Source organism: Halichoeres trimaculatus, unplaced genomic scaffold (genome assembly GCF_033239565.1).
Source record: "Halichoeres trimaculatus isolate MK-OKI-2021-1 unplaced genomic scaffold, fHalTri1.1 fHalTri1_scaffold_22, whole genome shotgun sequence".
Taxonomy (NCBI): Eukaryota; Metazoa; Chordata; class Actinopteri; order Labriformes; family Labridae; genus Halichoeres; species Halichoeres trimaculatus.
In genome coordinates this window covers 3442799-3470439 of record NW_027437200.1, presented here as the reverse complement: position 1 = coordinate 3470439, position 27641 = coordinate 3442799, and the positions used below count along the sequence as shown (strand labels likewise).

Here is a 27641-nt window from a genome sequence, read left to right as displayed (position 1 = left end):
AGATATTCTTTTATTCACTCCCCCTTGAACAAATCCAGCAGAAATTCACAAGTTCATAGTTTCCTAACAAGAGATTAATGTAGGTTAACATCCAGGCCTACATGGTTTCCAATGATCCTAGCAGAGCAGATTCCTACAGGTCAGTGGGGTAATGTCTTTATAACTGAAGCAATTCTGTGTTGGCAACAAATTAGACTCCATAGGAGAAAACCAGGATCAACACTGGAATCAAAACAAAGGTCTCCCTTGGTGTGTGAAGTCGTAAGGCCTACATTTGGAGCCTGCTTTACAGCACAGGCTTTGACTGCCAAACATTTAACATCAGACAAACACAATGTGGTGTGTGCTGCCACACACAGCACAATAAAACGCAACCTGGGCGTTCTTTTTTCTTCTCCATCACCTGGGGAACACAGCACTTACTATGATGTTGCAGTTATGAAGCCAGCTGCTTACAGAGTTTACATTCAAAAAATCAGAATGATCAACGTGGCTTTACAAAAATAGACATTTGTGGGCATGCAGTCTGCGACAGGACAAAAGGACTCTGAGATTAAAAAAGAAGGTCAAAACAGGAGACCCCGTCGGTTTTACAAAAGCAAAGCTTAAGAACAAATGGCACTTACTGTTACTATAGCAGTTTGGGAATCTCCAGGGCAGCATTGCAGCAACACACACGTAAACAAACACTCCCACAAACACAGCTCCTATCAGTAAAAAGACACTGGGCTGCTTCACACAAGTCAAGGCCTCCAAATGAACAATGATTCCTCATAAAGAATACAGAGAGTTGGATAAAACAGGCTTTTTAACTCAGCTTGATGATGTCGTTTTTTAACTCAATTCATTAAAAAATCAAAACGAGGCCACAGTGAACTCCTTGTGCATCCTACTTGTTGAGCAACCTGAGTAAGGCTCTAAGGAAAACCTCCTTGGTTTTAGCATCCTCCACATTCTTGGCATGTAGTTCCAATTCCTATTCTAACAATTTGGCATTTCAACAATTAAATTAACGAAGAACCCTGGGTTTTCAGACTGACCTGATGTTCATGATATGTCATGAAAGTGTGGTTATTTAAAAGGCTGAGTGATCGATAAATACTCCCCCACCTCAAGGCTTCACGATGCTGATGGAAAAATAATCTGTAACCCATAATAAGCTCTATCCATAACGAATACTCCCAAAATAAATATCACAAGACAGACATGACCCAATCTGTGCTGAGCCATCCACTTCAGGACTCCACCTCTGCTGAACTGTGCTCCTGCTCCTCGCCCGCTGCAGGGCCGAGCAGCCCCGCCCACCACAGGGACAGGGTGTTGTCTTGCCGCGTCTCCTGCAGTGACATGGCAGCTTCTCCTCCTTCGCCGTCAGAGGCCGAGTCGCCCTCGCTGTCACCGGGCCACGGGAACTGACGCTGTCCGCTGGAAGTTGCCAGCAGTGGCATAAAGGGATGAATACTGCAGGAGAGAAGGATTCAAGGATGTGAAATATCTGGTGGTTTTTAGCGCAATCAGTTTAAAAACACTGAGAGGTAATTAGCAAATGAGTTACACATTTTACAACGAACAAATCAAATCAGCTGTATTGTCATTAGGCAGAGCACACAACAGTAGTTTCTCTGGAACCCCCGTGACTTTCAAAATAAAATCAACTGTGTCAAAATCAGTTCGTATTTATCTTGACTACTAAGAACGACAAACAGACATAATGAGCAGAGCCAGACCAGGAGTCAACAGCCCCTGATTCTTAAGCGTGATTCAGGAAGCTTCCGAGAGTAATTCTGAGCAAAGAGGAGACAGAAACTTTGATCTTAGTGAGGTGTGGTTGACCCCGTTTCTAGGTATGATGCAGTTTCCTGAAAGCTGTGATTGGTTGGTACAGAAAGAGGAAAAGATACGTGGGAAAAATGCTCCATGCTCCTAATAATGAATGGACAGTAAAAACAATCGACCATGTAACTCAAACTGTGTTAAGAAATGTGTAATCGTGACATTAATTTTATGTCATGATGATAAAACTTTAAATTAAATGAAAAGTGACACAGCCTCAAAGTGTTTGGTTGTACCTCATTCACACACCGATTATATTGATTTGCTTATTGTTGTTTGATTTTAATGGGAGACTCAGACTTTATCTTATTTACATGTTGGTATGTCATTTCTGCCTCACAGCCGCATATTTATATTTCACCTCTGCTCCCTGTATCGCACACAACAGCCTTCTGCCCCTATGTGTTCACAGACACAAACACGTGACCGCACTGTGACTGTGCCACATTAGAAGGTGTGTGTCAAAAGATGTGAAGTAAAAATTTAGGGTGGCAAATCTAAAAGAGGGATTTGTTTGCTGCTGTTTTGTGGTCAACGCTGTTTTTTTTTCCACTATAATAAAATGGTTAAGATGGAGCCAAGAACATCAGAGAGTTTCCATAATTTCAATGCAGAGAGCAGGTTATTTAAGCATATGGCTTAGCTGAGATAGAGAGGTCCATGGAACGCCGTGTGAATTAAGAGTGTCGTGTCAGAGGGGTTCTGCAGCAGCTTGGACACAGGGATTTAAGTAAAAAAAAGTGTGTTCTTACCAAAGGAAGTGGATCGTTCAAAGAAAACTAAAAGAGCTGTGTATTAAAGTTAATGTACCGCGTGGGAAGTCGTCATTCAGTGGATTTACTGAAGGATTTTAGTTTTGACAGTCTAATTTTTCGGGACCAGCTGGATTTTTGTGGTTTCTATTGGGCTGGACCGTTTCCATTAGCAATGGAGCACGGCCATGTCGAGGAACCTTAAAACCCTCGGGGACAGTTAATAGAGAGAATAGACTGGTGAACTGTAAGAAAGAACTTTCTTTTCTGCATTTTGTTTGGGGTCTAACTTGTGTTAATTTTGAAGTGGAAAATGTTTGGTTTAAATGAGTACTGTAATAAAATTTTTGTCTCACTTAAAGTTGCTGAGTGCGTTTCAGACTTTGGGTCACGCCTTCAGACTCCTCAGAACATTTGATTTCATCAGGAAAGACTTAAATCAGTTTAAAGTATATTACTATTGTTTATTTTTATCGTTGAAACCGGGTTACAAATCGTAGTGTCATCTAAAAAGCCCCCCTAAAGTCTTTAAAACGACAAGTTAAGTTGTTTGTTACAACAGATGCGAACACCCCATGTAGTGGACAGAGAGTCAGGAAAAATAATGTCACAACCACATTAAGAAATGCAGATATAACGTCAGCCTCTTTTTAAGCAGCCCCTGCCCCTGGAACAGCAATGCATGCAGTGACATACTGACAAATTAATATGACACTCAATGACGTGGCTCCAACTTGGCACGATACCAAAGGAAAACCAAACGGGTTCTCAGGAAGAACGAGATCAAAACCAACTGACACCAGCAATGAATGAGCACTGGTGGAAAAGGGCTTTTTTCAGCTCTTTAGTTTGTTGTGGTTGATATCATTTCTGTGAAATTTGAAGTTGTTTCTTTACCATTCTAAAATATTCAGAAAGATTTGTTTACATCTGTTTTACCAACAAGGCAGGACGAGTAACTGACTTTACTATCATAACTTAATCTCTTCTCTTCACACTTTGTGTTCTGATATCTCTAGAACTGATGTCTGCTCAACTCCAGCCTCACCTGATGCCATTGGTGCAGTCCCAATGGGCCTTAAACCTGAGCTGGGGTTGCAGCAGCTCCTCTTGACCGTCAGGCAGAGCTGTCTGGGTGTCCCACACTGACACCACGCCCTCTGTGTCACCACTCAGAAGGTACCTGCCTGACCTTTGTGAAGAAGAGACAAAACAAACATGGTCATGAAAAAAAAACAGACACACATTGATGTAAATATCCTGTATGTAGTCCACACTGCACTTAGCTTACTGGTCAAGGTCAAAGTAGATGCGCTGGTTTGTAGCCACGTTCCTCTTGAGTGAGAATACAACCTTGCCTGGCTCCCTGAGGTCCCAGCACAGAATTTCTGGATCCTACACACACACAAGTGAAAAATTAGATTGCAGCATCCTTAAACTGGATTCTAATTAACCAATCTTTGATCATATAGCTCTGTATCACAGCAGAAGTAATTTCATGGCATTACTCATACTGAGCATGTCTTGATTGTAAAAGTTGACTTCTGTTTTTCTACATTCTTCGTATTCTTTGAGATCCTGTTCTTTCTATCATCTCCAACCAGTTTGTCCATTCTCCTCTGACCTCTCGCATCAACAAGGCATTTTGGCCCACAGAACTGCCGCTCACTGGATATTTTCCCTGGAGATGGTTGTTGGTTAAAGTAGATCTGTAGTTTCTGAAATACTCAGACCAGTCTGGCACCAACAACCATGCCACGTTCAAAGTCCCTGAAATCACTTTTCCTCCTCATTCCGATGCTCCGTTTAGGTTATTTTCACCATGTCCATGTGTTTAAATCATTGAGTTGCTGCCATGTGATTGGTTAGTTACATGTCTGAGCAGTTGAACAGGTCTTGCTCGTTAAGTTCCAGCTAAGTGTATATGGTGAACATAATAGTAAAGCTCAAATAGGCTTGAAATGTTTTTTGAAGGGTAAGAAGTTATTTTTCTGCTATGTATACTGACTCTGCAGCTTGTCCTCTTCTTCACACTTCAGTCCACTTTATCTACACTTCTGACCCCGTATCAAACCTGCTGGTAAATTAACCAGCAGAGTGACTTGCATGTCACAGAATTCCTTTGTACACTCTGAAACAGTAAACCAGTTTAGGATTAATCTGATCACAGAGACCTAAGATCAGAGAACTGAATGAAAAGCTTGAGTCACAGGTTAATGCTAATCGAGTCTCTCAATCTGCATCAAAAAGACTTTGAGGACACTTGTGTAATGTCAAACTAGGAAAGAGACTCCTGACTCTAAGGCTGTGTCTCAAATTCTGTACTTCTGCACTTACACTTCATATTTTGAATCTAGGGCTGAGCGATATGGCCTAAAAAAAAAAATTGGTTCACAATTTTTTTCCACCCAGGCCTATTTTGAGTGCACAAGTGCATTCACACTGGCAGTACGGAAAAAAAAATAACGCAGGGCACTTTGATTTCTCAGCTGGCACACTCAAAACAGTCACAAAAGTTGAGTGTGTAAGGCTCTCACACTCAATGGGCACCATCTTGACTAAATAGAGGAAGAGGCAGGAACGCATCAAACGATGGATGACTGTTGCTTTAATGAACAGCAGAGCAAGACCGGAACAGGAAAAGTGACTGATCCAACATGTGTGAGACACAGACTGTATAAATCATAGATATAGCCTCAGTGACGTCACCAGTCTGTTCCTGATGCAGTGAAATGAAGCCAATTGGTGGAAGCGACCACACTGGATATGACGCCGGCTGTGAGCTTCCTTTCCAATAGCTACAGGGCGCCCGTCAGCCCCATGAGACGAGCTGTGTCTCTGGTTGGACAATCAAACAAACCTAGTAACTTCTTAACCACCGTGTTAGAAGAAAAGTTTGACCCCCACACAGTGGCCCTCATTCATCAAACGTGCGTACGACTGAAAAATGGGTGTACGCTCCTTTCCATGCACAGGTCGGTATTTATCAATTTGAAGGTGGGCGTCAGGTGCGCTCAAATCCCACAACTCCAGGTCTGAGTTCGTGTACGCAAGTTTCATATCAGTGGGCAGCACAGTGCAGCGAGGGAAATCTGTCTGTGGAGGAGAGTTATTAGATCATGTGAGCGCAAGATATTTTCTGACAGAAACACTGATGTTCTGAGATCAATATTTACATCGTTAAATAAGATATTACACCAAGAATGTTTTCACATTTTACTCTTCTTCCGCCAATCTGTAAAATACATCGCTATGAAAGAGCAGCACGAGCTGTCAGCTGTTTTCTCCCGATAAAATAATGTGTTTCCTTCATTGGTTTACTTAAAAGAAAAAAAAAGACATGCTGTAAACAGCTTTTAATACGCTCCCATGTCAATGATAAAGTCTCCACAGAGAACATTCAGACGACGCTGGATCAAACTTTAAGCGCAGATTTTTGGAAGGAATTACAGGATTTATAGTGGAGAAGATTATTTCACTCCTTGCAATATTATCATAGAAACTTCACCTGTGTATAACAGAGTGACTATTTCATAACAAAACGCTGTTCATTTAGACGGGACCACAAACAACCTGCTCATCTCATGGTATGAATAATCCTAAAACCCCGGTCTACAGGTGCGTAATTGCACACGATCGACACACTTCGGCTCCACTCCCTCCTCAGTCTGTCACAGATTCATGCTGGAGTCTGCAGCTTCTTTCAGAGCTCAAACACATCTTTAAGAGCCAACTTTCCACGTTTCTGGACCTGAACGGAAACATTTTAAAATAATGTGGCGTCTAATAGTCAAATATCGCGGATAAATAAATCAAGGTATAAACAAATGGTGTATAAATCAAATGTTTCAAACTTTGCTGTATTTTACTTTGTCACATCCACGCTGCTGATGGCTGTAGTGATTTCCTTGCAGACAAGTTTTTCTAAGTTGCTCTGACGCCACTTTTCCGGCTACCAAACAGCACGGTGTCATTTCTCTCTACCTCTGTTGCTATGGCGTTGCCAAAACGCTGCACGGGGAAGTTTCCTTTTTCTCATAATGCGTCCCTCCATGTCGCAAATTCTGTGGGTTCGGCCAGCTGAACCTTGAATATCAAGGGGTGTGTTATGTAAGTTTTGATTGTTTTCAGCCGCCACATTTATCAACAGCTGATTAGGCGTACGCCATGGTTGGCCCTGGTACGCACGTTTCATAAATCACACGCAAACGTTGCCGTAAGCTGATTTTTACACCCAGATCTGCGCCGATTCCCACGCAAGATTGATAAATGAGGGCCAGTATGTGCAGAAAGTGAAATCAGCATTTCAGACCCAAGCCATTGTTTGATTGTTTCTTAATGCTGTAAAAGTCTCTTGTATGGCTGGATGTGTCTGTTGTTTCTGGTCTTTCTGCAACCAGAGTAATGCGGCTTTTCCATGAACAGCAACTTTCAACACTCTTGATGTGAGTGTAGTAAGTGTAGATCAGAGACACAGCATGTGGTTTGTTTTTTGTCATTCACAATATATTGATGACAAATTCAAGCTTCTAGTACGGAAACGCCTCGGCAGCACAATTGTGTAACTACAGCCCGGTTTCCTCCAAGTGGTTCAGTTCAGCTTGTCTCGGTACAGCACCTGTTTTGTGGCATTTCCACTGACTAATCCCAGGACAGATCCCCAAATTACCAAGGCAAACCATCCCACTTTTTGGGACATTTCTGTTGGGGTGTTTGGGGTGCCAGACCTGACCTCTGAAGGTGTAGCTACAACACTGCAGTCCACTTATTGGTGAAAGTATTGTCACTTCCTGTATGACAGCGGCTGTATTTTTCTTGGTGGCACACAGTCTCCTCTGAAATATAGTTTGATTGCTCTTTGTGACAAAGAGACACATTACAATCACAAAGAAGACGAATTGCTGGATGTCTTCCACTGTTGCTCCTTGTTTACTGTGTCACATTTTCTTCTTTGTTGGATTTATAAGTGGGGTACACTGTGTCGCACTGCTATGACATCATCCAGCTTACACGCTGCCTACCAAGAAGGGCACGGTTGGCTGTGGAAACAGAAGCAGGATCAGGCCTTACTGATCCAACTCTTACCAAACTGTACTGATCCATACAGGATCACTTGGTGGAAACAGGGATGCTGTAACACTTTGGCCTACGCCATTAAGGCAGGAAATTAGCAAAATACTTTTTTTCCAAAATCCCTGATAGTCATTTTGCTCTGTTACAGAGCAAAGTATCGTCCACCACATAAAGTCTTCTGATCTTAAGTGATCGTTCAACATGAGCATCACTGCAGTCTCCTCTTGTCAGTATGTAAGTGTGTGTGTGTGTGTGTGTGTGTGTGTGTGTGTGTGTGTGTGTGTGTGTGTGTGTGTGTGTGTGTTCACCTTTCGCCCACCAGTGTACAGGTAGTTGCCGTTAGGAGAGAAAAGCAGATGGGTGAGGCCTCCGTGATGGCGGGTCGGCAGCAGAGCGAGCAGGGTGCCATCTTGGCAGGAGTAGAGGCCAGCACAGCGGGAGTAAGAGCCACAGGCGTAAACAGACTGGCAGGGGCTGAAGCCAAAACAGGAGATGATGCCACTTTGGCCCTGCTTCTTCACTGCAGTAAGAAGAAGAGAGCAGCATTTGGCAGGGCTTTCAGCTTTGTATTAGGTTGAAAGGGCTCAATTCACAATCACATCTACTCAAAGTTGACTTTCTGTCAGCCCCTACTTTCTTGATTACCGTATTGACCTCAATATAGGATGACCCCTAGACCAATCTTCAAAGGCAAGACTGATAACCAGAATTCACTTTGTTAAAAGAAACTACTTTTTTTTAAATTCAGAGAAAATGTTGAAACAGACTTTCACTTTCGGTTTTAAGTAAAAATCACCAAGATCTGTGTTTTGAATGTTATTCTGTTGACAGTCTGGTAATGAGCATGCCTTCGTTGCTGACAGACCACTGCAGTCACGGTGAGGTCACTGTCACAGACAAATGTGCTCGATTATGGCACAACCTAAGTTACCTGGTTAGTTTCATGCTGTCGAATAAGCATTCAAGCCATAACCCATTTTACTGATAATAAAAAAGCACACTCAAAACAGAAAAAAAAAGTTGGTTTGATACTGGTGTTTCATAACTTTGACCCACTCACTGGTTAAAGTAAATTAATGCTACCTTGTTGAGCTAATATGCTATTTGAAAGAAAACTAGTGCTAGCTTGTTAAGCTAATATGCCATTTGAAAAAAAAAATTATGCGAGCTTGTTGAGCAAATATGCCATTTGAAAGAAAAACTACTGCTAGCTTGTTGAGCTAATAAGCCAATTTATAAAAATAACTAGTGCTAGCTTGTTGAGCTAATTTGCCATTTGAAAAAAAACAACTAGTGACAACTTTTTGAGCCAATATGCCATTTAAAAAAAAATAGTGCTAGCTTGTTGAGCTAATATGCCATTTGAAAGAAAACTAGTGCTAGCTTGTTGAGCTAATTTGCCATTTTAAAAAAAACTAGTGCTAATTTGTTGAGCTAATATGCCATTTTGAAAAAAAAACTTGTACTAGCTTGTTGAGCTCATGCCAATTGAAAAAAAAAAAAACTAGTGCTAGTTTGTTGAGCTTATATGCCATTTGAAAAATAAGAACTGGTGTTAGCTTGTTGAGCTAATATGCCATCTAGAATTTTGTTGTTAGTTTAAAGCTGTGTTATGTGGCACTGGCTCTGTGAGTAATTAGTGGTTTCTCCTGTTGTACTGGGCCTGTATGCATGACAACCCATTAGCGGGTAAAACAGACTGTTTGTACTAACTGCAAGAAAAACAAAGGATCTGTGGTTCGCATGAGCCAGGTTAACGGGCCAAAAGAGTATTAAGCTGCATTTCCACCAAGCAGTCCGGGTTGGTTCAGTACGGTTTGGGACGGTTTGGGACAGTTAAGTCTGATCCCGTTTGCGTTTCCACAGCAAACTGTGCCCTCTCGTGGTGGGCGGCGTGTAAGCCGGATGCAGAAAGCCACAGCTGGTAAACAATAGGGCGACGCCGTAGCAGCTTACCCCGCGATTAAATCTAACAAAGAAGAAAACGCGACACAGTAAACAAAGAGCACGGATGGAAGACATGCAGCATTTCGTCCTCTCTGAGATTTTCATGTAACTCTCTGTTACAAAGTTCAATCAAGCTTCGTTTCAGAGAAGTCTGTGTGCCGCCAGGAGAAATGCAGCCGCTGTCGGGGTAAGTGACGATTCTTTTGACCAATCAACCGTCTGCAGTGTGTTGCTCCGCCTCCCGAGAGCGGAATTGGTTCAGTCTGGCACCCATAGGAGTGGGTCCCAAAAAAGTGGGACGGCTCGTCTCTGTTTTTAGGGATCCGTCCCGGGATGAGTCAGTGGAAACGCCGCTAAAAGCGCACCGTACCGAGACGAACCGACCTGGACTGCTCGGTGGAAACGCAGCTTTGGATTTAATGGAGCACAGTTACAGGCGCTAACAGCAGGATTACAGCGCCTGTTTGGTTGTTTGCAGGTGGACATTGCGCAGTTTGAGATGAAATATACAAAGACAGTGGACAATCCTTTGGAAAGATGGCGATGTGTGGCCATACAGCAACTTTAGATTTAGGAGACACAACTTATTGCTGAATGTATTATTAAGGTTTTCTACTGTGATTGAAACACCACACACATTTACTCTGTTCAAGATCGCCAAACTTTCTCTTTCTCTTTGTTTACTCACTGATAACAGCTGTTTGTGTATTCTTGTAATAAAATAAACTTGCATACGGGCCCTGGTGTGCATCACTAATGGAGTGTGTCTGGCTTGATGACTGTCTGCTCTTCCTACATGTGATCAAACTTTGACAGTAAACTTTGTCATGTCGCAGAGTGTAATTCTCTGGTATTTTTTTTCTTTGGTCTGGTAAAATAATTTCACACCAGAGCCCAAAAGACATGACGGGAAGAGCATGCTGACTCTTGCTACCAAAATAGAAGCCTCCTACACAGAGCAGACTTCACAAAGTAGATCAAAGTTCTGACGGTAAGCTACATTAAAATGCCACACTGACACAAAACATCACTTGTGCTATAGGATTCAGATAAATACCAACTTAAAAAACAGCAGTCTGCTCCAATTTCTGTCTGAATGACACTGACAAAAACTATAACAATTCTGAAAATGACTGAAAATGACTTGGATCCCTGCAGGTGGTACAGAATAAAATGTCTCCTTGATGGTTTGTTCAAGGAAACTTCAGCCTGTGTTGTGACAGCTGGATGTCAAATTGAAACTTCTGGATACATGAAAAAAATCACTTCCCTTTCAGTGTCTTACAGTGTACTTTGTTTTGTGGGTAGAATTGAAAAGGAACATAACTTGTGAATCCCTTTTTTGTAAATTATTCTTGGATTTCGGAGTGTGAAGTGTCCTTGAACAACAGTTTTCACACAGGAAACCAGATTTACTGGAACTCATAACTCAGTAGTTGCAGTACATATCTGTAAGAATCAGTTGTAATCATAACAACAAACCTCCTCTTTGTGCTCCTGAATTTTCATCTGTTAAAAAACACACTATTTTGGCAGGTGGTAACATTTTGAAAAGAAATGCTCGAGACTTTACATAAAAAGATATAGACTTATAATGTGGAGAGCCACAACAGAATCTCACAATCTATAAAAGCTGATGAGCTAAAAACCCATAAAAGTGGTTAAAGACCACAAATTGACAGACTTGCTCATCTTAGTTTCACAGGTACCACCCTCACTTGGTTTAAAGGTCTCATATTGTGCAAAATTCACTTTAAGTCTTTTAGTGAAATTTGTGGGTCTTTGTCTTTCCTCCCAGCCCACAAAATGTGATATTTAACGACAAAGCCTGTACTTAGTAGAGCTTGTGAATGTAAAATCCTGACCTAAAACCAGCTGTTTGTACTTTGTACGACGTCAGCGATTCCCTTTATTGACCAATCCGGAGCAAGTCTGACCTGATTGGTCCACCAGAGCAGATATCCCCGAGCCCCCTCCCCGCTGCTGCTCCAGCAGCCATCACTGCCATCACTGCTTTGGTTTTGGCTGTAAACAGCCACATAGTTTCGTGCAAAAACATCCCATCTCTGAAGAAGGCAAGACTAAGCGGCTAGAGTTCATTTATGAGGGAAATATGCCAGCTACACTTAGTTAAACTGTGCATGTGTGCTAGTCACTTCACGGCCGACTGCTTTTCCAACTTTGGACAGTACAACAGAGGGCTAGAGAATAGACTGGTCCTGAATCCAGGCGCATTACCAACCATCCTCCAACAAACCTGGGACCCTGGAAATGTGAGTATTTTAAATGCTGTGTGCTGTGGAGCAGATGTAAGAGCTTTTCCTCAGTGTCCCCCCTGTCTCTGTTAGCTTCAGGATGCTAACTTTATCTGCAGTTAGCCTGTTGTTTTAGCCTGAAATGTTACGGTAAATGAACTTCCCTGTTTTCTAAACATTGTGCACTCTGAGCTCGTGGTGAGGCTCTCAGTGACGTGGAAGAGTGGGGCGGTATCAGTGGTGGCTCATTTACATATGAAGGTCATGCCCACTAAATCAGAGCGTTCTGAACAGAGGGGCTATGAGAGCCTGGAAACAATGCTGCTGTGCTTGATTTATTGGCTTTTTGGACCAAAACTTGTTACTACCATTTCATGAAGACATCAATGATCCATATTAAACTGCAGAAAAGGAGCAGAATATGGGACCTTTAAGTCATACCTCTGGTCATGCTCAGTTTGTTCAACTCAAAAATCTCAGATCATGGCTCACCCCACTCACAGCTGGGCTCTGTCTTGGGCCCCCTCTTCATTATCTACCTCCCACCTCTCGGACACATCTTCTGGAAATATGGAATTCCCTTTTATTGCTATGCAGATGACACTAAGCTCGATCTCTCCTCAAAGCCTAACCCAGTCCTGCCACCCAGGTCCCTCTCTGACTGCCTCGCTGAAGTTAAATCCTGGTTCACTCACGACTTTCTTAAACTCGACAGTGACTAGGGATGAGTTGATTCTATTGATACCAATCTGCTTATCAATCTGATTCTGTATCATGTCTCTGATCGATTTCTCCTGTGAATTTTCACAGTATAAAAGTAGCTTTACAGGTTTTCTGGATCAACAACACTGAATTGAGTTCATACATGAATAAATATGAAATGGATCTGGATTTCTCTGGCCGTAAATATACAGAAATAAGTAAAAATTGTACGTTATGTAATGTTTTCTCTAGGTTTACAGCCTTGTGAGGGTGGTGATGTTGGCAGGGAGGGGTATGCTAACCACTAGCATATCAGTGAAATTTCCTATATACTTTAGCATCAAGCTAGCGCAATTTTGTTAATAAGTTTTTTTGGTAAGCAAGGAAATTTATACCATGTTGAATGTATTGAAAAGGATTCTGGTGTGACAGAGTAATGAACATTTTTTATTTTAGTTCAGTTCTTCAGTAAAACTTCAAGCTGAAAATCCTGAACCAGAGTTTTCTTGGAAGACATTATCTACATATTCCTAACAGTAACTAACCTGAAGCCCTCCTTGTCGGCCCCAAACCAACCCAACTTTTCAATAACCATTGGCAACTCCACGGTGTCTCTGGAGCTTTCTCCATCCAACCATCTGAGACATTACCCATCTCTCCACTTTAAAATCACATCTCTTAACTTATTTGTTTCCATTAGCCTTTTCTGTTTGACCACACCATCCTCACTTTGTTTTTTTATATAACTGATTGTGTTCTCGTGTCTATGAAGCTATACTTTCACGTATTTCAGGTGACAGTGAGTGTCATGAAAGGTGCCCACAAATAAAACGTATCATTATTACTATCATGACCAACCTATAGTGGGCCGCTCCTCACAGTCTCTCCCAGGCCGGTCTGTGTAGAAGACCCTCACAGTTTTGTCAAAGCCGCAGTAGAGCTGAGTCCCATCAGGTGAGAAGCAGAGGGAGTGGGCTGCTGTCAGCTCGTCCAGGTGATTGTAGGGTCTGAAACTGGCTCGCACCTCCCCGTAAAATGCGTCCCACACATGGACTGGGTTATCACGACTACTGCTTGCCAAGCTGTGGAGAAATAATGACAAGCACAGAAGAAAATAAGTTATCAAGACAAATGGTCAAAAGACAGACAGACATCAAGATCTTAAATTATGAAACAAGCTTGCATGCAACAAACACCCAAATTATTCTCTACAGTCTCTGGAGCTTTCTTCTTCGTGTTAGGAAACTCTTTCTTTTCCAGCGTTAAATGTGTTTTCTCGTGTTTTAAACAAGAATACAATCAGTGTTCAGAGTCAGAACATGTTTGTTCAGCAATAGTATCAAGACCTCTTTTTGTTTCCGTGCCTTCACACGTTTGGCTGGGAGCAGGCTTGAATGGAAACTTAGCACAAACAGAAAGGCAGTTTGTGTTTGGTGGATAATTCTTTGTTGTAGCAATGCTTCTTGGCAAGAAATCTTATACTGTTACTGTTATACTGGAAAGTCTGCTCATTTCCCCTTTAAATGGAGCCACATTTGTTAGGAACATGTATTTGTGGTATTGGCAGCAGAGCTGAGTGTGTGGATTACACACAATGACAATTTGTCAAATCTTCTCTGCCCATTAGTGGTGGATAAAAAAAATATATCAACTGATGGATTGCAGTTTTTTTCCCCACCCAATTCAATATTGATTTGGCAAATCTTCTAAATCGATTCACCTCCTGACCAGAAGGGGTTGCTGTGGGTTTTATTGGCAACAAAAGCAAGCAGCAGCAGCATAAAACCAGCTCCTTCAACTTAAGTCTGTAGTTTTTTTTTTTGTTTGTTAGATGGGAATCAAAAATTAAACATTTAAAAACTGCCAACAGAAACTCTAATTATTTGTATACTTTTACTAATTACTAAATTGATATCGAAGCTCTTTAAGGTAGAGTCTGCAGGATTTTCCTAAAAAATGAATCGTTAACTTTTACAGGAATAATCCTGCTCAATTCTCTCCTCTGGGCCTCTATACATGTGTGTCAGTGTCTGTATCTGCCTCAACCCCCTCCTCTGCCTGTATGTTGATGTTTTGGTTGTACCTGGAAGTAAGTGTGGTTACATCAGCCAATTTACATCGTGCCCAGTGCACAATTAACTTTGCGGGTTTATTAGGGGAGTGGACGAAGCTATCCTGAGCACGAAGGAAGAAAAGCTCAACCAAAGTGAAACGACAAAAACAGATACAGCTTTTTCCTAAGCAAGAGTGAAGCTTGGCTCTACTTTCACTCTCTTTCAGGAACTTGGAGAGCAGCACGGGATGAAAAGCAAGGTGAGTTAGCTTTCTGCTAACCAGGTATTTGTCAAATATCCATAATTAGCTTGTGCTAACATGCTAATTCAGGTGCACAGCTCTCTAGTCTGTACCATGCAGAAACCATAGTTTGGAAAAAGGACGTCATTTTGCTTGGCCCAAAGTGAGGTTACAACAAAAACTGCTTCCCCTGGTGGCTGGCTGCAGTATAAGTCAAAAAATCTGTCTCTCCAGCGATTCCAGATGAGCTGTGGCCAAACTTTGGAAAATTAATACACCTCGTACAAATGTTTATCATGTCGCATTGTTGTGGTGATTTGAAGATATTTTTTGGCGGCCTTGTTTCCAGGTCGTCTGTTTTCCTAAAAGTTTTGTTTTCATTAGTTATCAGAGATTAAAAACAAGGCTTTACATTATGTTTATTGATGATTGACAGCTGCCATTCTTGTATATTTTTTTCGGGGTCTGTGCTGCTGCTGGCACTGAACCAAAGAGGAGAAGCCCTGTTTGAATGTTATATCTACTAACAAGTAACGAAAATTCCTGCAGACCCGACCTGCAAATAAAAATCGAATAGCAAGGTTCTTAATACCCAGCCCTGCTGCCAATGTCAAACAGCTTCTCCTACTTATTCTTCTGTAGCAACTGACTCAAGTTTTGAGCTTCTGGTGCCAATCAGTTACCTGATTTGCACCTGACTGGCAAACTGCATTTGAAAGGAAACTACATTTAAAAAGTTGTGTTGCTCCTTTTGCTGCTTGAAGCCATGATCCATGTTTGAAATGTAAAGGCATGAACGGACCAGTGTAGACTGGGTCCCTTCAAAGTTGTGTGAACGCAGTCAAAACGCCACTCTGATGCTGACTTGGTGTTTCAGTAATGAACCCAAGACCTTGTTGTAGTTATTTTCTGTTCATACTGGTTCTAACCTAGTATACTACTTACACCTGGATGTAGTAATGCATCAAAACAAACACACATTCACCTCATTATGGAGACAAGACCACAGCACATGTTTATTGATTCAAATCGGGGCCAAGAACTGAGCCGTGCCTTTTTAACTCTAATTACTGGAACCGAACAAACGCCTGAACATCACTGTGCCTCAATTAGACAAAGGAAATTAGCCCCTGCCGCTGCTGCTGTGTTGTGTTATGGCCCCTCTGAGCCGCAGCTTTATTCCAGAGCAGAGAAATGCCCAATTATAATGCTAGACTGCTGCTAGCTTGGAGCAATGCCTAGAACCCAGAGCAACTTTACCCAGCCGGAACAGGGGCCCTTATTCCCGCTCTGCAGGAGGGGCATCAACAATGCGTGGCTTTTGGCAGATGGAGAGTTCAAGGAGCACAGGGGGTGTATGAGACAAAATGGTAGATGTTGAAAAGGAGAGGGAGGGGTGTCAGAGAAGGCACAAACAGGTTTGCATTGTATGTGTTAAAAAATCTCCCAAACCAGCTTTTATCTGGCTGCTTCACCCCTTAATAATCCATTCTGAGCAGATCTGTCCTCCTCGCTGTGCCCTGCAGGTGCCCCTCTCTGATATCCGTTGGCATCCTCATAACAGGCAGGTCTTTGCATGGCTTTGGCAGACACACACACAGATCTCTCAAGAGGCTTGTTGTCCACAGGAGTTATTTGTTTATCACTGTGCTGCTTTCTCTACTCTCATCTTTGAGCATGCAGCTCCTGACCCTGACCCCCTCCTCTCACTCAATGAGGGCTGTCTGGTGTTGGGGTGGAACAGTACCAGCTCTGGGACTTGATGAGGAGACTCTGTCAAAGGGGGAAAGTAAAGGGAAACAGGGTTGTTACATCGCACAAACTGAGGGCAACCTGAGGGCAACCTGACCTCACCTGGTGAGCACAGGTCTACCTCTCCAGCATATGGTTTGCATTCTCCATGGTCCCAGTGGGGGGTAATTGATGTTGGCACTGGTTCAAAGTACACCCACAACCAGGCCTGGGACAATAGTCAATAAATCAATGAAATGCACGATAAAAGAAAAGGAACTAAATTTATTCCCATGTGTCTGCATGTTCGTCATCCTCGTCTCTCGCCTCCAAACAGGCTGAATGACAACACTGGTCACTCTGTGCATCACCCTCAGCACCTGGGCGAGTGTGTTCTGTAGCACAATGAACAGAGTGAACCTGGGGTCACCAGCGTAAACACCACAGACTGTATTAAACATAGATGTAGTTTCCTTGACATCACCTGTCTGTTCCTGAAATGGTGAAATGAAGCCAGTCAGCGGACGCAGACACATTGGATTTGATGCAGGCTCTGAGCTTCCTTTCTATCAGCTATAGAGTGCCCATCAGTCACGTCAGCTGAGCTATGTCTTTGGTTGGACAATAAGACAATCCTAATTAAGTATAGACTGATTCAGGCCGATTATCGGGGCCGATATGTGGCATTTTGGGGCTTATCGGCATCGGCCTTGTTCTTTAATCCGACGGCCAACATGAAACAAGTTTAGAGCTGTGTTGTTTCAGCTCTGATGCAGCGACGCCGCTGTCTGCAGTCACTTCTCAGTTCCACAGTACCATCTGACTGGTTCCAAGTAGAGCCATGACTTGGTAACAGCCGATCAGCAGTGAAAGCTGTGCTCATGCAGTGATCTCTCTCTCTCACACACACAACACATAGATAAAAATGGTTTTGACATAAGGAGAAACTCTGGAAAGTAGATATGTGCTGAAGGTAAGTTAAGGCAGCAGACTCTCCCGAAATTGTAATAAACATCACGTTATTGTAAGCCCAATAATGTTATGTAAACATAAGCAGCAGCTCTGCTCACTGACAGTTCCTCCAGACGTGTCCGTTGATCACATGAATTAAGGTTGCTGATTATACTGATATGGAAATATTCATAGTAGAAGTATGTGTGTGTGAGAGAGATTAGAAAATTACTGTACTCTATTCTTCCTCCCTGAACACAAGTGCTCAGCTCGGCAGATCACTGAACAGTTTGTGGTGTAAAAAATGAGAAACGGTTGTTGTTGATTTGGGCATATATATTTAGACTCAACACAGAAAAGCACAGTAAAACAAACAGCAAACAATATACCCAGCCTAACTGAGCAAAGGAAAGTGATTTTTAACCAGCTAGCTTCGGTTGGCGAAAGTCTGCTAGCCTAATGCTAATGTCAAAGGAAAATCACATTGACGGGCTAAAGCAATTAGCATCGACTATGGACGCCCTAGATGGTCAAAACATTTAAAATCAGTCACGTAAAAACTAGGGCTGGGCAACAATTCAAACTTTTAATTGTAATTAATCGCATGATTTCCCTGATTAATCATAATTAATTGCATTGTGAAAGTGCCATAACATCTGTCATGCAAACACTAAATCAGTACTTCAAATCAAATTTACAAAATGTAAATACAAAATTAAAGCTTATTGCCACTGTCAGGGCATTAAAGTGATATTCCGGGATGAAACAAGTTGGGTCCTATCACAAGGTTTAGGGCAGAAATTACCCCTACAGCAGTGTTTTTGTGCAGCAGAAGCCCAGAGCGCTCGCACCAAACACCCCCTCCCTGCTCCTCTGCTGGTTTCCTCTACACTCAGACGGGGCCATATTTTACTTGACCAAAAACACAAATAAACGGACTCCCACCAAAAAAATCTGATATCGGTCTGCACTCACGCTTTATTTAGAGAATTTTCAGCGTGTTACTTTCACATTAAAACACGGCTAAATAAGGCTCTAGTTCTCATCGTGTCTCTTCGTCCTGGCAGACTAACTGCGTTTGTTTATATCTGGCACGCCGTGCATGCGGTCTGATACACTAAGCGGCGAGCGCCTTTAAGTTCCGTGGCGTTGCCCCTCTTCTCCATGCTTGTTTTGGTTACTCATCGTGTTTTTCAGCCAAGTTCCACAGCGGTCAGCAACAGACATTTACAAAATAAAAGCATGTGAGCAACATGCACTATTGTGCGATAAAATATTCAACGGCGTTAATAGATTGACGGGTTAACGCGAAAATAACGCGTTAACTTGCCCAGCACTGGTAAAAACTAAACAGAAAATTAATTCAACTGTGTAACATGCCTGTAAAAGGCAGCACAAACTCAATTCTGTCCAGTCTTACTGCAGTCACATTAAAATTTTGGAAACCTTTAGTTTTTTTTTTTCTAGCTTTTTTTTTTAACCTTATAAAACATGCTGCTAAGCCTGGGAGCTGTTCAATAAACAAATGCTTGAAGGCATTTAAATAGAGTTAAGTGTTGGAGTTTGAATTGTTCAAATTTTTTTCGCGAATTTTTTCACTTTGACTGCGAATGAATATCGTCTTCAAATATCGGTTATGGGCCTCCTTGAGTACAAATAATCAGCATCAATATTTGCCCCCAAAAAATCCATATCAGTGTATCTCTAATCCTAATATCTTTTAAACCCAAAGTTAGAAAAACATCCAGTTGGGGTGCATCGGTAACCGCTGTGACTCTGACTCTCCCATACATTGGGACCACATGCTCCAGGACTTCCTCCCGGTAAAGCTGTTCTGACTTTCAAAGAGTGGCGCCAACTGTTTCTTACTTCACTGAGTGAAATGTTTCCAGACTTTTAACTGCTGACTAAAGCAGCAGTGGTTGTTCCAGTCTGTAGTGTAGCAGCAGAACGAGGCTTCAACCTCCATAAAATCAAGACAGACGCCAGAAGTGGCGTGATGGGCTCACCTTGCTCATTCAGTTTGAAGCTGCAATGTTTCTACACTGGGGATGTGGCGTTTGGCTTTACGCTAATTTCTGCTATGTTAACTTGTCTTGCTTCCAACCAGCCTCAGTTGCTGCTCTCTGTGTGTTTATGCTAGAAGCCCCGCCTCCCCCAAGAGACAAAGATTCTGAATGACTGACAAGAGGGTTCACTCTGATCATTCCTCTGTGGAACAAACGCGCCCAGATTCTGAGAGCAATGCACAGATTAGCTGATTTATTGACTGCTGTCCCAGGCCTAATTTTTCAATAGTAAAAAATACTCATGAGAAATAAAACTTTATTGCATCTGAAAGGGTGTATTTTATTATTTTGATATATTATCATTATATTATCATTATATTAAAGGTTAATTTGGTTTTAAAATGATATTGACAATAATATTGTTTACCTTCAATAATTGGTGGGACAATATATCATCCAGCTAATTTTGTTATCCGACAGGCTTACCCACACCTCACAGGGATGTCATCAGAACCACATTTTTAAGTCTGCTAAAGCACGCGTCGACACACAAATGGAAAAGGAGGATGAAATAAAAAGAGAAAAGCCCCAAGTCCAGGATTCACAGGGCCCTTCAGGTGCTGTCTGGTCTGGAGAGAGCTGTTAGTGGGCTGAAAAGCACCACAGGCCTCAAACGGCGTGGATTGTGATGGAGGCAGACAAGATGAAGGCCAACTCTTTACTCATAATGAGCCTTATCACAAAGCTTTTACAGGCGCTCTCCAAGCTGGTGGCTAGCTCCAACAACGAGTGCAAATACCACAGAGATCAGAGAATGGGTCACAAGCATTCAACAATATCTCCAACACCAGAGACAAGCTCAAGCATGCAGAAAATCCTACGCTCACTCACAACCATACAGCGCCTCACTCCAGCCACCAAGATTAAAAACACCAACCACCAGCTGACACCAGCTTCAGCATTTGACAGTAAATTTTCAGTTAATAAAACCCTTCATCATGTGGCAGGTTGACCTTCAGAGTAAAGTTGAAACATCTCATCTATCCAGCTGTTGAGAGCTGAGACTCCAGACACTGTCCACGAAAAGATCAAGCTGAACTCACAAGCATGTGTCAGGGTCCAGAGAGTTCATCTTAGGGTACCAGCAGTAGTCATAGATAGTGTCCCCCTCCGCCATTCGCAGCACTGGACTCTGCCACAGAAAAACAAAAAGCAGTGCTGACAGCAAGGAATGCTACCACTGAAATACACAGTTCCTGAGGGTTTCAAAGACTGATGTGTGCTCGAGGGAATAGGGACAATGTCCAAAGCTTTCTCTCTTCTTTTTTTTTTTTTTTTTTTTTTTTTGGAGGGGGGGATTCTAAATGATCTTTTAACAAATTAATTTCAAATGATGTGATGTGGATAGTAAGAATTTCTAGGGACAGAAAAAAGTGTGAATTGTACGACAGAGGATTAGGGCCACATGGGCCAAGAAAAAACAAACTTACTTTAGGAAATTAAAGTCATAAGTTTAAGACAACAAATCCATTATCATAGTCTACAGCAATAGGCTACCAGAGGATTTCAGAAATGTAGTATCAAAAATGTGAGACATCATGTGGAAAATGATTTTGATGATGCTACTCCTCTCCTGGCTGAAGTTGTTTCATATTTTAGTTTTACAACCCTGGTTAAATAACTACATCTACAAAAAGGCAAATCTGGGAGAAAATACAGATTTTAAATTCGCGTGGTTAGACTCATTAAACTACTTAATTAACATGATTGAAATGTGGCAAGTCATTGGCAAACAACAATAAAGTATTTTGACATTTTTGGAAATTTTTACAATTTCTAACTTGTTTGAATTTTTGTAAATAACATAAATTTCAATTTTTTTTTAATTGCACATTTAATTAATTTCCACTTGAAAATTCCAAAAATTGCAAAATTTTGCTTAATTTAAAAAAATTCAAAGTAAAAAAAATTGTAATAACTGAATTTTCAATTTTTGCACTGTTTTAAATTTTCATTTTTGAAATTTTTGCAAATTCATTACAAATTAAAAAATGCAGACAACACGTACAATTTCATTGAAAAATCTCTTTAGAAAATTATTCCCAAAATTTCATCCTTGTTTTGAATTTTTCACACCTTGTAGTCTTTATTGTGAAGATAAAGTAGATTTTGTGGCTCTTGAATGACTTTAATCCAGGTGAGCTGAGGAAAAATGGCTCCTATGAAAGTAATAGTTGCAGACCTCTGGTCTAGACTTTCTCATCCCTCTGTGCTGATATTTTGGGATGTCCTGGTGTTAAGCTTGCAGCACACTCACCATCTCAGGAAGCAAGTCCCAGTTATAGCTGTAAATCTCTGGAGGAAGGTTATACACACGGAGCACATTGTCTGCACTGTTGGTCAGGATGCAGGAACCATCAGGGGCCCTGGATTAAAAGAGGAATGGATGAGAGGAGGAGGATTAATGAAAAGTGGTTTAGTGAAATAACAACAGGCAAACTGATAGGGATGCACGATAACTTTTTTCTTGAACTGATACCGATAACCGATAACTATCAACACTCTCAAACATTTATATATTAACCTAAGACCATGACGTGAATTCTATAATATAATTTCAGGTGACTGATTAGTGGGGATGCACAATATTATTGGCACAATATCGGTATGGGCTGATAAAAGCTTAAAAACATGTTTATCTGTATCGGCAGATATGAAAATTTCTGCCGATATGCACAGCCGATAAGGTGCTATTCAGTTAGGATTATTATTATTTTCCATCTGAAAAATAAGCTCCTTAAATAAAATGTAGCACTTCATTTATTTGCACTGCAGAGCTCTGTGTCTGTCACCAGGTTGTTACAGTAGCTCTAAAATAATCAAATGCAACTTGGTTATGTTTAAAAATGTATTGTACATTTAAAGTTCATGTGATCTAAAGAAATTATTTTTCTGTATTTCAATACTGAATGTCTTGGGTTTGAAAAAATAATACATTTCTTATTTATGGTAAAATCAAATGTTTTTGTCTTGTTTTATTTGTGTTTCTTAAACAAATAAGACCGTCACAATAAGAGTAACATATAAATTCCAGTACAGGATAGACTTAGCTTTCTTTACAGTGAAAAAAACAAACAAACTTGAGATTATCGGTATCGGTATCAGCCAAAAGGGGTTTCGATGTAGCGGCATATCGGATATCGGCAAAAATCCAATATCGTGCATCCCTACTGATTAGGTTTGAAGAATTGAAGCTGCTCCCATTTCCTCCTCATGAAACTTTCCTGGAATAACTGTCTTCTTCAGAAACTTTAAAGAAGTCCGACACAGTCGACTCCATGTTTTCTGTTTTGAAGCGTCAACATGCTGTGCTGTGTTGTGATGCATTTAGGGTGTGACGGAACATCACGGTTCCCACGTTTGCTAGTCCTTCTTTGGGCCTTTTTGAGTTTGTATTTGTATTTTTTATGTGTAACATGTGAAAAAAATACTGTAGATGCCATTTCTAGTCTGTTACTACCACAATATGACCGACTTAACGAGTCCTTTCCGACATGAGGGGGAACTCCTAATTTTCCCTGTCAGGAAGCGTTTTTTTTTTATAAGTCGACGTCACTTGAACACATCACTCACTGCAGGCCGTTCATGTCTTACAGTGGGAGCAGGGCACTGCTGCTGACAAAGATACACGTTATCGGGGCTAGCCACTGTAATATTGGACCAATAGGAATGACGTAATAATTCCCTGTTATCGGCTCCTTAACTATTGGTTCAATAGTTATCGAGCATCCCTACAAACTGATATAGATCATCAGTATGGAGGCCATGTTGACCACATTTGCTGGTTAATTCATTCTAGAGCAGTTTTATTGATGCACTGACTAAACCAGAGTTTTCACTCAAACATAAATAATACAGACATGTTATATCTGTCATATATGTGCAGGATTTCTGTGATGTTCTTAAGTATTTATCATACAAATGACTCACCAATGTAACACTGCTGTGGATAAAAAAATTCTCAGAACCTTTGATGCTTCCAGCTCTTAATCCACACACTGCATTATGTAATATGTTAATTTCAGGCGACATTACCATTTGCAGCCTTTGAGGTAATTCTCAGGGACTGAGGCAAACTCAGTCCAGGAACCAGTCAGCATCTGGGGGCTCTGGGTAAAATCTAAGCTGAGGCTAAAAGAGAGACAAGAAAGAAGGGTGAGTCATTACAGGTTTAATGGACAGCCATGGAAACAGCACACACACCTGTGGCCTCTGTTCTAAGTTGTTGGTTTTGCATCTCAAATGTGTAACTTTGTATCCAGTCACAGAACTGTTTCTGAAGAAAACTCATGTTTTTAACAAGCACAGAGGAAAATTCACGGTGAAATGATTCTTATATCTTCTTACCATAACTAGCATTATTGTCTGTAGAGTTAGGAGAAATATTAGGATTTATACAGCATAATCATTGGATCACAGCACAATAAAAAGGCCAGAGTTTACCGGTATTAATGTCCTATCCTGATAAAAAAAAAAAGAAACATCCACAATAGTGGGAAAATAAAATTGTCTAACAGGAGTCTGGTTCTGCCTGTTAAAGGGAAGTTTTTCCTTGCCTTTGCAACTTTCTAAATACTGCATGGTCCTGTACTCATGGTGGGTTAAGATGAGATAAGACTCCTTGTCTTGTCTTGATTGGTCTAGACCTGTAAATGTTTTTGTAAAGTGTCTTGAGATAACGTTTGTTATGATTTGGCGCTATACAAATAAAGACTGGTTGATAAATAAAGACTGACAATAGCTATTCCACAAAAAGAGTAGGCAGGGTGAATAAATCAAACACACCCTCCCATGTGTGTGTGTTTATGAAGCAGCTGACAGCTCTCAGTGGATCAGTCTGAAAACAAACAGTGGAGTCTCATCACCTGTTCAGACGCTCAGAATTGAACTAAACACCTTAAAAAACACCCATTAAAAAACACTAGCACTTAACACTGTGGAGCTTGTCGTTTGGCGCAAGTACATAAGTCTATGCGAGCGTCAGCTGATGAGGAGGAGGATGTTTGGAGCATATATGGGCTCCATCAGATAAACATCCCCACTGAAAAAGTTACAGGAGTTTTGACTCTTGTTCTCGACTCATACCCTGAAAAACTGCCAACAACAGACAGTGAAGGGGATGCAAGTGAACTTTTTACTTCTCTCAATCATGTTATCAGATGCTAAACACCAGGAGCTGTCAGGCTGTCCAAACAGGAAATGCAGCTCCGATAGCACACAGTGCCATCGAGGTCCTAGAGATATTTCCTCACCAGTATTTCTCATGTATGAATTTAAAAATCATTTTCTATTAAAGTGATACTCCAGGATGGAACAAGTTGGGTCCTATCACAAGGTTTAGGGCAGAAATTACCCCTACAGCAGTGTTTTTGTGCAGCAGAAGCCCAGAGCGCTCGCACCAAACACCCCCTCCCTGCTCCTCTGCTGGTTTCCTCTGCACTCAGACGGGGACATATTTTACTTGACCAAAAACACAAATAAACAGACTCCCACCAAAAAAATCTGATATCGGTCTGCATTCACGCTTTATTTAGAGAATTTTCAGCGCGTTACTTTCACACAGAAACACCGCTAAATAAGGCTCTAGTTCTCATTGTGTCGTAAAACGGCGCTACCTCTGCTGCAGGGCCACAGCTGGCTACGAGGCGCTCGCCGCTTAGTGTATCAGTCCGCGCGCGCTCGGCGTGCCAGATATAAACAAACGCAGGTAGTCTGCCAGGACAAAGAGACACGATGAGAAGTAGAGCCTTATTTAGCTGTGTTTTTGTGTGAAAGTAACCCGCTGAAAAATCCGATACCGATATCAGATTTTTTCGGAGGGAGTCCGTTTATTTGCGTTTTTGGTAAAGTAAAATATGGCCCCATCTGAGTGCAGAGGAAACCAGCAGAGGAGCAGGGAGGGGGTGTTTGGTGTGTGCGCCCTGGGCTTCTGCTGCACAAAATCACTGCTGTAGGGGTAATTTCTGCCCTAAACCTTGTGATAGGACCCAACTTGTTCCATCCCGGAGTATCACTTTAAACCTCATTTCTTTAATATACAAAGCCCCGGTTCCACAAAGCAGACCAGTTCGGATCAGTACGGTTTGGTATGGGTTGGCTCAGTAAAGCCTGGTCCTGTTTGTGTTTCCACAGCTAACTGTGCCCCCTCATGGTAGGCGGTGTGTAAGCCGAGTAACAATGGCCGTATCAGTTAAATAACAGCGTGATGCCATAGCAATGTGACACAGTAAACCTCACTAATAAATCCATCCACCAATCAACGGACTGCAGTGCCTCTGCAGTGGGACGGCTCTTCTTGGTTATTTTAGGATCCGTCCAAATATTAGTCGGTGGAAACTCCGTAAAATGTGTGTCGTACCAAGACAAACCAAAGTGAACTTTGGACGCTGCATTTCCTGTTTGGTCGCACCTGATGCAGGAAGAGCCAAACTATGAAAAAAAGTGCAACTTTCAGTCCGGAAAACATGGTTCTTGTCTCTTTTAGGGTCACTTTTGCTGGTCCCAAGCCCAGGTAAAAGAGGAGGGTTGATATTTTGACACCCACCACCACCACCACCACAAAAAAAGTAAAATTCAAAGTAAATTCATCAGTAGTTGTAAACAGATTTACAGTGTGTGTATATGTTTTGCATGCTTACTGATAGATTGCCAGCCCTACCCTGTCATATAAAAGCAGAGGTTAAAGAATCAGACTGTCCCCACTTACTGCTGTCCTTCACCAGGGCTGTCAGCAGGACTGTCACCATTGTGCTCCTCCTCTTTTTTTGTCTCCTCTTTGTCCAAGGAGGCATCGTGGGCTCCATCTCCATTCTGATGGCACTTTTCTTCTCTTCCCGTATGTATTGGAACCTCTCCTTCACCTTCCTCTTCTGACTGTGTTTGCTCACCTGTTCCTGGTATCAGAGATTCATGGTTACTTGTTTATTTCAGAGCTAAACCCCTCAACAACATCCCTATGAAAGTGTTTTCATTTTCTCAATCTTTTACATGCAACACCCAATACTATACTTTGTGCTGGTTGCGCTGGTGTTGTATCATCCATCTCCGTGGGCTTTGCTATCTGCTCAAGCCCTTGTTCTTCCTCATTCAATCTGGGCCGCTTAGCAGACGTCTCTCCCTCTTCTTCTGATGTCCTTCCTAAATCTAAAGCATTCTCTTCAGTCAGTGGCACCTGTTGAGGGGGCTCAGTGTCTGTTTCTGCATCCTGCCCTCCACCCAGGACACCTCCACTTTCTCCTCCTCCAGCTGAGTCAGACATTCTTATATCAAATCCTGTATCTGGAGTCCAAGTGCTGTTTTATTAAACTGTCGACTGTCTGTCAGACGTGGGTTAGGTAGGTGCTACTTGGGTAGTGCTTCTTCCTGCAGTGTGGGTGTTTGAGTCTGCTGGGGGTCGAGGACATCACAGCACACACGATCCCAAAGAGTCCGTCTAAAAAAAGACAATGCACACCACAAAGCAGCTGATGGTATGAGTAAACGACAAATGACGTGCAAAGGAGGAAACATTGATTACCCAGAAAAATAACCAGCTGATGCTAAGCTGTGTATGCAAATACGACAGAAACACCTGTGGCGAGTTGTTCAAAGTGTCAAAACTCCAGACGAGCCTTCACGGTGTGACGAGCTCACCACGCGTGGGCTCCTAAAACCAACTATTTGAGCTTGAAGTCAACGTTTGACGTCATACAATCTCTGCTGCCATCAGTGAACACGCGTGGTACAAAAACAAGCTTCCATTTCCTTTAGTCCACAACAAAGTAGCAGCCCCGCGTTATTTCATGCTAGCATTAGCCTTCGCTAGCTGTTTCATGCTACCTACCTGGGTTTTGGCTTGCCTTGCCTTTCCTTCTACTCGCAGTTTGGGGAAAGACGCTTTCCCCCCTCGGCTATGATGATTTTCCACTATTATGGGGTTCAGTGTTACAAGTGCACAAGTGTTTTCGACGTCCGTCCACGACCGAAATTGATACTCCTTACTTCATTTCGAGAAGTTGTACACACTGTGGTCTGGCGATGTGTCATATTCAAAC

At 41.9% G+C, this 27641-nt stretch overlaps 1 protein-coding gene across 1 annotated transcript; it reads right to left on the bottom strand.

Moving 5' to 3' along the window:
• wrap53 (WD repeat containing, antisense to TP53) lies at positions 1-27641 on the bottom strand. Its single transcript, XM_074662298.1, has 11 exons — positions 27431-27641; positions 26617-27040; positions 26315-26501; positions 23644-23739; positions 21866-21974; positions 20652-20740; positions 13421-13644; positions 7967-8178; positions 3877-3980; positions 3634-3777; positions 1-1461 (listed from the first exon to the last, which is right to left on the bottom strand). The coding sequence occupies exons 2-11, from the start codon at positions 26864-26866 to the stop codon at positions 1236-1238; spliced, it is 1641 nt and encodes a 546-aa protein (XP_074518399.1). The 5' UTR covers positions 26867-27040; positions 27431-27641; the 3' UTR covers positions 1-1235.